Raw genomic sequence first — 10,654 nt, 5'->3', positions numbered from 1 at the left:
TATAAGCAAAAACAATTCAGTACCTAACAAATTCCAACGAAAATTGTAACTCAAAGTGAATGAAGCATACGCCCTAGTATCGATTAGTTAGTTTGTGACGAAACAAGCGCATTTCTCACCCTTTTTCTTTTTTGTTGTTTCTTACGCTCTCCAATCGCGAACATAGAAATCATTATTTTAAAAAATGCAAAGTTGTTGTTCGCGCTCTTTAAAAAAAATTAATTGTTAAAAGTTAAATATTTAAGTGATTAAAAATATACAACAAAAATAAATTTAATAAAAATTAAAATATAAAATTATTTAACTTTTATTTTACTTAATTTTTGCCTCAACAATATCTATAAAAAAAAATTTAATACAGTTTTTTTTTTGAATAAAACCTATGTAAATATTGATTTTAGCTTAAAAATTGCACAAAATAACATTTCATTTTACAGTTAGTGACATTTTTAAAATATTTTCTCATAAATCAATTTTAAAGGTAACCTAAAAATGGCACAGAGAAATTTAATTTAATTTCTGTATTTATTTGATAGACTTTTTATGGTTTTAATTAAAATTTTAGCTTAAAATCTAATTTTTTTTCAAAACTTACTAAGATTACTGTTATATTTCAAGTTAATTTTTTTATTATCTTAAATCGTTGAAGAAATTGCACAAATTTTGCTAAATTAAAAGAAACAGTGTAAAATTACAAGAAAAAATAACTTCAGTTCTTTACTGAGTTTCAAAAAACACAACAACAAAGGAATAAAACTTGCAAAAAAATAATAAATTAGGAAAATCTGGTAATCAATCAAGCAATCATTCTAATATTTTGATTGTAATGGCTTAAAACTAATAGGTTAAAATAACAATTAATTTATTAAACTTATATATAACACCAGCAAACAAGAGATGATTTTTTTTCTGATGACAGTTACAATTAAATGGAAAATTTTTTGAAATTAGTAAAGTAAGCTAGTTATGATAACACACAAATATTGCACTTGTACAAACACAACTTTGCAACTGGGCACTACAAAAACACTAAATAAAACAACCCTGGCAAATAATTTTAAATAAATAAATTAAATCAAAATATATTTGCAAAAAAAAAACTTAAAATCAAATTTGGAAAATTTTGTCGATACATTGTTATCATTGTTAATTTTTCATGGATTTTTTTTTTGGTGGATTTGATCAAAAATTGCACAATTTTAAGCTAGCAAAAATCAAATTCTTCTTCATTAGGTATAATTTGATTTGTCGAATTTTTTTCTGAGCTCACAACGACAAGTGGGTCAACGTCTTCCGAAAACGAGGCATTTTTCGGACGACCATTTATAGCATTCATGTACGGTAATTTTTCTTGATAATTTTCCTTGTCAATATTGTCAAAATGGTTTTCAGAGTCTATGAAAACTAAATCGTCTGTATTGGAAAAAGAACTTTTGGAATTTTCTTTTAATTTCTGATCACTGTCTTCAGAATTATTGCTTGAGAAGGTGTTAGTTTTATTTTGAACATCAAAATCAGAGCTAGTATTGGAACCAGATCTTTCACCATTAGATTTTTTAAACAACTCACTTCGGTTTTTAAAAGAACTATCGCTACTCTGTCGATATCTTAAAAATGAGGAACCGGTGCTTGCTTTTTTGCCCATTAGTTCAGCTCTTGCTGAAGCCAGTGATAATTTTGATTTTCCGGTTTGTCCAATTTCCTCTAAACCTGTCAACTGTTTCCGTGGCGATGAAAAGTTCAGGGTTTCAACCGAATCAATATTGGGCTGCAGTATAAAATATTGATTTTAGCATTAGGATGTACAAAGTAATATTGTATTGATTATCTTTCTTTTAACTTAACAAAATGATGTTTTTAAAAAGTGACTTTAAAAAATAACAATCAACAGGAACAAAATAATTGAACCTTTCTTATAACAAAATAAAAATTTTATCAAACGAGACCAGTTTTTTTACTTTGTAGTTAGATATTATTGGAGACTTCGACAATTTAACATCTTCCACTTCTTCTGGATTTTTACTGGGAGAATGCTCCCGGACTTTTTTGGATGTTGCTGATCCGAATAGTTGGCCTCGAAGAGAGGAGAGTTCATTGTTACGGTGTTCGATTCTCTAAAATACAAAACCCAACAATTTTGTTGACTTTTTGAATTGTTCCGAAAAAGCAAATTTCACAAACTAGGTTAATTAATTTTTTTGTTTTTATTCTTAATGTGAGAAGGACAACCGAAGCGACTTAAACATAAGGTAACATTTGATATTTCAACCTAACCCAAGATTTAACACTATATATATATATATTTATCTATGTTCAATTTATAGACCTCCAAATTTAGAAACTACCACTAGTGGTGCACGGGTAAATTATCACAGACAGGCAAATATTAGTTAAGAATTGAGGTCCGGTAGTGTGACAAAGCGGTCATGGCGTCGGACTACGGGGCCTTGAGCCAGGCGTTTACGGATAGCTCAAAACACATCATAACAGCACACCCTTCCCCAATAAAAAATATAAAACCTAACATCTTAAGGTGATATGGAAAAAAAAAGTTCTGAATTGAGACCATATTATGACTATTAAAACACCGACTGTGGGCAGGCTACCTACTAGTTGATTATAGTTTCCTAAAAGTTTTAACACAAATGGCATTTAGGTTTAATATTACATTAAAATTAAAATTACCTTGTATGGAGAAACTTTTGTTTCTAATATTTTGACTTGAGATGGATTTAACAAAGATTGCTTTTCCTTATCTGTAAATTAAATTTACAAATAAGTCTTAATATTTAAAATAAACTAAAAACATAATAAAACATATTTTAGTTATGAAAAATATTAACTGTTATCCATAAAAAATGGGTAGAAAAAATAGTGTTAATTATTACTATTAAAAAACGTTAAAATCATATTACTAATATAAATGCAATACTACCTTTTACTTGTTCATTATTGGTAGTTGAACCAAGCTTTAAAGTTCTTATTTTAGTTATTGCGATAGGGTCAGTTGGGTGACTAAAAAAAAAGTTAAAATAAATTTAAAATTATTATAAATATTTTTGTTTTGGCATTTTTAACCTTTTTTTAATTAATAAATATAGGCAGCTGTGCAAAAAACAGATTTGTTTTTAATTAAAAAATTAACCCAATTAGCCTTAAACCTTTAATCTTAATTTTAAGTCTGTTAAAATAAATCATTTTAATCCAATTAACAAATAAAAGAAAAATGTAATTTAAATAGGCTTTAAAAATTAGCAAAAACAATTATTTTTTATGAGAACAAGTTAAAACTAAACAATTTAAATAAATAAATAAAATTTCAAATTAATTTAAATTATTCTAAAAATTTAAACATTTTAAATTATAGTTAGTTCTATTACCTTTGTGTAGCTTTGGCACCTAGTCTATTATCCAATAAACTCTTAATATTTTCCAAAGTTGGTCTTAAGTCTGAAGTCCCCTGACCACAATAGTAGCGAAGTTGGGCAACATTTTTGTTCAACAAGAAAACCCCGTATTCAAATAAAAACCTGTCTTTGTTCCCTTTTACATGCAAAGGAAATCTAAACAAAAAATATGTTAATTTGTTTACTTTAATATAAAGGTATATTTTCTGGCATTACTAAGTAGAAGGTAAGGCTATACTGTTTGTATATTATTACATAAGTTGTATTAAATATGAGATGTTTGACAAAAAAAATTGCCCAAATTGACAATATCAATATAGTTAAAAAGAGTCCAAAAAAAAACTTTCACATTTTAAAAAAAATGCTTTACACAAACACAATCATATTTTAAACAGTAGGTCTTCAAAAGGCCAAAAAATATAATTTAAAGTACCAAGTACTTAAAAATTTAGTTGGTTATGAAGTAAAAAGGTGGTGTTATGTAAGTAGTTTTAAATAATACAATCTTTAATACTAAGAAAATATATACAATAAAAAATAGTATAGATAAGTAAGTAACTTGACATCATTGGGTCCTGAGTTTAATTTCCAGTGCGTCAATGCCATAAAAATTTAAAATAGGGCAATATCGGTATTTTTTCCATATTAAAAATTAAAATCAAAAAGTTATTAGTCAAAAAATAAAAATTTAAACTAAATCAAGAATATAAAAGCCTATATTAAAAAGGACATTATATACAAAAAAATAAAACATTATACCAAATGACTAAAAAAAACAAAATGTAAAAATAAAAAACAAAGTTATATAAATCATGAACAACATGATTTAAATTAATCATCATCATAAAATGCATGATAACATTTGTTAAATATGAACTCGAAAAATATCGTTTAAAGGTGATATAATATATATGACAATTGTCAGTGCAGTTTCAGTTCATTTCCTGTTAGAGTTAACCATCTGACAACTACAACTGTTTAGACTCTGAAATTTGAACTTTAATACGACAATTTTTGAGGAATTGTGTTTTGATAGATACTACTACAGTTCATTCTCAGAATTTGAATTTTTTAAAAAAGTTTAATTTTTAATCAACAATTTTTTTTAATTCTAAAATTGAATTATATTAATATAAAATACATACTGCCTAAACTTGAATACAAATTTTATTTTTTTAAATAAAAAAAAAATATATATATGATACGATGTTTATAAATTAAAATTACATTTACTGTTTATATATTACTAAAATATGAAAAAGAAACTAGTGTTTATATATAAATCATCACAGGTAATTAAAGATAATATTATGTTAAGTAAATTCCTACACAATAAAGGTATAGTTAGCTGTTTAAATATAGGTAGATTAAAATTACAGTTAAAAAAATAATAAAATTAAAACTTATTTACAAAAAATCACTAAAAGTACTAAAATTTTGGGATTTTACTAAAAAAGATTTTTTCTAAAACACAAACTTACATTCTCTCTTTGTCGCTTAGTTTTTCGGTGACATTGTCTACAATACTAGAAACTGAACCTTTAAGAACAAGTGGGTATCTAAGTGGAACTAACAAATATATTGACATCATTGATAGTAATTGTGAGGCATAACCTAGAGCTGTAGAAGTCTGGCCATCATTCCTACCTAGAAAAAATAAAAATAAATAACTTTTTTGTTCAAAATTTTTTTTTAAACATTAGTTAGAAATCTATATTTTTAAAATTATTTTATAAATTTAATTGGTACTGGGTTTGATCCCCACTGCTTCTATGCCAAAGCGCTCATGAGTAAGGCGTTATAAACGATATAAACTCCTGCCGAGACAAAAACGATCAGTAGATTTATCAGGAAATTACTATCAGTAATATCACAAACTGTCATAGTCAACTTAAGAAGGGGTTATAAATGTTACTCTATGTTTAGGCCGTGAAGTTGACCTTTTAACATCAAGAAAAAAATTTAAAAACGTTGAATAATATGAAAAAAATGTTAATTATCATTTAAAGGTTCGTAACTTACTGTTAAAACTTTCAGAGTTAGGTAAAGGCATGGAACATATTGAAAACAATTTTTCTTTTTGATTTCCTGTTTTCTTAGACCTAAAAATCAAAAACAACATTATTATAACATATGACAAAAATTTTAATTTTCAAATATTCAAAATGTGATGACTGTATTCATAAAATTAGTTATATTAAATAAAGTGTTTAGTAATTAAATCTATAAATAAACCCACGATTGATTTCCTTTTAATATATAAGTGAATGTGTATAATTATTGCAAAATGGTCTTATAAACTAACATTTTTTAATTGTATTGCTAATGTTTCTACAGTTCAAAAAATTAAAATTATTTTTAAAATAATGCCCAACTTTGTATAGGCTCAAGGAATAAAACTCCCCCCCCCCCCCAACTAAGAAAAACAAAATTCCCCTTAAAATTACCCACTAGAATGGCCCCAAAATTGAAAAACAATTTTTTCAAAAATAGCCCCAAATTTCTGTTTGCCCAACTGATAACTTCCCTCCAAAAAATAAAAGTAAATATTTACTTAGAATTTACACCAAGAATGCCAAATTCAATGTTTAAAATGCTTTTAGGGGTGTTTTAAAGGGGGTTATTCCAACGAAAAAAAAACACTAACATTTCTACTCTTACCTGGTCGATTTAACTTTTTGGATTTCAACAATCGGGAACATTTCGGATAATTCTGATAAAACTTCACGTCTACGATGACCCAACTGGGACCCAAGTTTAATTAATTTATCTCTTAATTTCATGTATGAGGTATAAGATTCATTTTGCTGACAACGATCATTTTCCAGTTTCTCTTTCTTTTGCAAAAGTTCAGTTTCTAAAACCAAAAATAAAAAAATATTGTATAGAATATAGAAATATGTTTGTTTTAAAATATAGAAATAAATTTTTTTAATAAAATGAAAACCAATTTAATTATATAACTATTTACACTATCAAATTTAGCTCAAATTATTCCTAAATAAATAATTTTTTGGGTGTTCCATCTTTTGGAGTATATGCTACAACCTAAGTAAAAAATTAAAGTAAAAATAATCAATTTTTTTACAATACCTTGTTCTTGTAGATTAACTTTTCTTTTTATTAATTCATCTCGTTTGTTGGATAATAACGATTTCTCACGTTTTAATAATCTTCTTAAATTGCCAACTTTATGTTGAAGATTTTCCAAATCAATTTGCTAAAAAAAAAAAAATTTTAGATTTTAGTATCTAAAATAATTTATATTAAAAAGTTTAAAATTATTTTATGAATGTGTGTACTAATATAAACACTAACTCAATACGGTGACCATATGTTTTTATTATTTTGATGATATATTAATACACGTTTTACCGATATTGATAAATTATATTCATTTAATGTCAAATTTAAAATCTATTCCTTTAATGTCAAAACTAAAATTAAAATCAACTAAAATAATTAATTACAATTTCTAGTTAGTAGATATTTTAAAGTTCATTTAAAAGGGTATTACTAATTAAATTTAATTTACATTTATATCATATCAATTTGTGTTCTAATATTGTGTTAAATTTTATTAAAATCCTTTTTTTTCAATAGTGGGATTTAGTGACATGTTTAAGCTATCTTCTGGGTTCGATTCCCACTGCTTTCATGCTATAGTGCCCTTAAGTAAGGTGCTATAAACGATATAAACTTCTGTTAAGCCAACACTTAATCAAAAGCTTAATTATTAGGCAATTATAATCAATAATATCTCAAACTGCCAAAGGCAACTCGAGACTGGGTCAGAGTAACAAATGTAACTCTATGTTTAGATTGTAAAGTCGACCATCCGACATCAAAGATAAATAAATAAAAACAAAATCTGTAAATGCTGTATTAAAGGACGAATAGTATGACTTTGGTGCAGCTCAAACCCAAAACCTTTCTAAATCTATACCACACTATCAAACATGAAATATTAACAAAAAAATTAATACAAAATTTCCAAAGTTGTTAAACTATGTAACCAAATGATGATTAATATACCAATAAAGATGTGCTGTGGTTGTGTTCACTAATTGAGGTTATTTTTTGTTGAGTTAAATTAATTTGAGTTCGTGAATTTGAAATTTCCAACTGCTGCGATAAAATCCTAAAAAAAATTAAAATTTTTTTTAAAAAAAGCCAACGAGTTGACTTTGTGGGACTATAATTTTTTTTTCAATATTCTTGCCAATGTCTAATAAATATTTGCGAAAAACATTATAAATTATTAGATTATGTTAATTTTGAAAAAGAAATGCTATAAACAGGGTTTAGTTTGTTATAAAACTTTCTTTTCAAGTTTTTTTTATTAATTATAAATTAACAAAAACTCTTTTTTACGAGGCTTTTGTTTTAGGTCTGTGATAGAATAAGGCGCAAACTGCATGTTTATGATGACAATTTAATTTTAGTATAGTCCACCCTACCATTAGGATTTTAATTGTTGTAAAATAGTCTCAACTATTAAAAAACGGAGGTTTGTCTCAATAAATTTACTTTTTAACCAAATTGATCACTGTTGTATTACCAGTACACTACTGTTTAATAAACCTACCTTCTCATAGAAAGAGGTTTGTAAGAAAACCTGATATCATTCTGCATCGCAGCCAATAACAAAGAAGAATTTGAATCAATAGAAGTTGTAACGGAAGAAGTGTAAAAAGAGCCGTGAAGACCAACAACTACAGCATTTGAATGGAATGCTATTTTGTCGCTGTGCAGCTAAAAAAAAGGAAAAAAAATATAGTTACAATATATATATGATTAAAATTTTAAGTTAAAATTTAAAATAATGTATTAACAATACTGAAAAAATAATAAAATTACACCCTATTGCATATAAAATTTTAAACAATATAGTTTTACATTTAAATGTAATTTACAAAAATTGAGTTTTTTGTGTATCTTATTTGCCCTAAGTAATGTAATTCTTTAAATCACATAGTAGACCAAGTTATAATTATCACACAAGTAATATTAATGTTCTAGTTAAACATAACTGTGTACAAATTTTTTATTAAAATAAATAAAACATTTAAAAAAAATTCTAACTATATATGTCCTTTTATGTTAACTTGCTTAGGCATATGGCCCAACAAAAACCATAGATGTAAAGGTTATAAATGAAATATTAGAAAATTACTGTTTCTCCAATATTGAATAAATGTTGTAGAGTAATATTCCAGTGTAATGCGGGAATAGAAGAATCACCAATTCCTAACCACAATCTTAGAGTGAACTCTGCAAAATGTATTGATTTAATAATAAAGTCTTTTAAATTTATCCTATACATACAGTCTTCAAAAAAAGCCTAAAACTTTACAAAAAATTGTAATAAAATAGGCTATATAAAACCTAAGATAAAAAAAATATCTAAAAATTTTTTTTTAATTCCAAAAGTTTTTCACTTTCTGAGCAATATTTTAACATATTTTCAAGATTACATTAATAACAAAAATCAACTACAATCCAATATGCAAAATTGTCCTGTCAATATAACAATAAAATTATATTGGACCTGTAATGGAAGTTGAAAATAGATTTGGGATTGAAATACTTGACCAAGTTGGGTTAGGACAAAATCCAACTTTTTCGCTTGTAAACACAACATCTAAATAGAAAATATTAAACTAAATATTTCACATTACAAAAAATTTAAACAAATTTTTACATACTTTTGTAAAGTATGTATGTTGCTTACAATAAATATTATATATACATAATGTTAAACACTGAATAAGAAGATAGTCACATTACAAAACTACTAAATGAACAACAAACTAAAAAAAACTCGAAACCTGTAGGCATTTTACCAAAGCCTAAATATCAAGACAAAAAATGATGGAAAAAATTAAAAAGATTGCTTTAGAGTTTAGTAAAAACAATTATATATAAATAATACCTTACAAAAGCTACAATCAGTAAAATTGGCACTACTAACTTAAACTTTGCTTGACCTAATCCTATAAACTCCTTAACCTACCTGCTTGCTTATCCTAGCATTAGGACTATAGGTTAGTTATAACTGTAATAGTTTACAGTTAGTAAATTACTTGCCTTGCATGTTTAGATGCAATGTCAATATAATGTTTTTTAAAACATTGAAAATAGTAATTCACATACTTTCTAGTATATTGTTTTCCTTAGATTTTTGTTCATTTTGACTGCTTTGATGAAGGGTGAAAAATAGAAATGGATCAGTTGAAGAGTTGTTCGGTTGAAGTCCACGAAAATCAAGAAAGTTTATTGTGAGATTTCGAATGTAAATGGATCTTACATTACGTAAGCGACGCTGTTGAAAAAAATCAATTCTAATAATTATATTTTTCTATACATATTTCCTTTTAATTTTTAATAACATTTAAGCTTGACTGACTGTTTAGCAATTTTATTAGTTATTTGTTAAAGCATTTTTTTTAAATTACTGCACATTTACAAATAGCAGCATAGTGTAGTGGTCACTGGTCAGCACACTTCCTACACTAAATCAGGTCCTGGGTTCAATCCTCAGTGATCTCATGCTGTAGCACCCTTGAGTTAGGGTCTATAAAGGATATAAACCCCTGCTGACTGGCTGAGCCAGCACTTAATCAGCAGTTTAATTATCGGGCAAATATATTCTATAATATCCAAAACTGCCAAAGGGAACTCAAGACTGGGTCAGAGTAACTGATGTTACTTTATGTTTAGGTCGCCCATTCGACCTTCCCACATCTGCCTGTCTGCACATAAAGAATAAATATATATACAAAAAAATGCTTTACAAATTTACAAGAAAAATAAATTTTTGTTTATCAAAAACTGAAAAATATGGGCATATAGCAATTATATAAGAAAAATAGGCCGAATGGCAAAAACAAAAACTGCAATTTGTTATTTGTAATTGACCTTTTAGATTTTTAAGATTTTACCTGTTGTAAAATAATGGGCGCTTGCTGTTCTTCATTATTAGAATACATTTTTAAATAAATTTTTCCTTAAAACACGTTAGTTTAACATTTCACTATAACATAAAACCTACAAACTAATTAAATTAAACGTAAAACATCAATATTTTAACTTGATTTGTTTATTTTTTGCAAATTGTACTAATACAGGAAAAATAGAAATTGTAACTTAGTATGTTCATTTTACTGGAGTAACGGTTTTGGTGGCACATTTATTTTGTAGTTCGTAATGGCATCTAATAATATACGATTTTATTTGTTTTAATA

At 26.1% G+C, this 10,654-nt stretch overlaps 1 protein-coding gene across 1 annotated transcript; it reads right to left on the bottom strand.

The window, feature by feature from the left end:
- Positions 1 to 652: 652 nt before the first annotated feature.
- On the bottom strand, positions 653 to 10,493 carry LOC145742952 (UV radiation resistance-associated gene protein-like). The gene is made up of 15 exons (XM_082560798.1): positions 10,352 to 10,493; positions 9,564 to 9,732; positions 8,959 to 9,051; positions 8,584 to 8,681; positions 7,996 to 8,162; positions 7,443 to 7,548; positions 6,501 to 6,627; positions 6,069 to 6,264; positions 5,430 to 5,509; positions 4,889 to 5,054; positions 3,381 to 3,563; positions 2,936 to 3,015; positions 2,686 to 2,756; positions 1,959 to 2,114; positions 653 to 1,768 (listed from the first exon to the last, which is right to left on the bottom strand). Exons 1-15 carry the CDS (start codon positions 10,397 to 10,399, stop codon positions 1,205 to 1,207), a joined length of 2,304 nt encoding a protein of 767 aa, XP_082416924.1. The 5' UTR covers positions 10,400 to 10,493; the 3' UTR covers positions 653 to 1,204.
- Positions 10,494 to 10,654: the final 161 nt, after the last annotated feature.

The sequence above is a fragment of the Corella eumyota genome, chromosome 2 (genome assembly GCF_963082875.1).
Source record: "Corella eumyota chromosome 2, kaCorEumy4.1, whole genome shotgun sequence".
NCBI lineage: Eukaryota > Metazoa > Chordata > Ascidiacea > Phlebobranchia > Corellidae > Corella > Corella eumyota.
The sequence above is the reverse complement of the archived record's forward strand: the minus strand, read 5'-3'. Positions and strand labels throughout refer to the sequence as shown.

Bases quoted from the DNA above. Each gene is read 5' to 3' on its own strand.
- LOC145742952 (XM_082560798.1), bottom strand. From the start codon at position 10,399: ATGTATTCTAATAATGAAGAACAGCAAGCGCCCATTATTTTACAACAG. The intron at 6,265-6,500 runs GTATTGTAAAAA...TTTTGGTTTTAG, and splicing joins AGTTAATCTACAAGAACAAG to AAACTGAACTTTTGCAAAAG. The intron at 2,115-2,685 runs GTAATTTTAATT...TTTGTATTTTAG, and splicing joins CAAAAGTTTCTCCATACAAG to AGAATCGAACACCGTAACAA.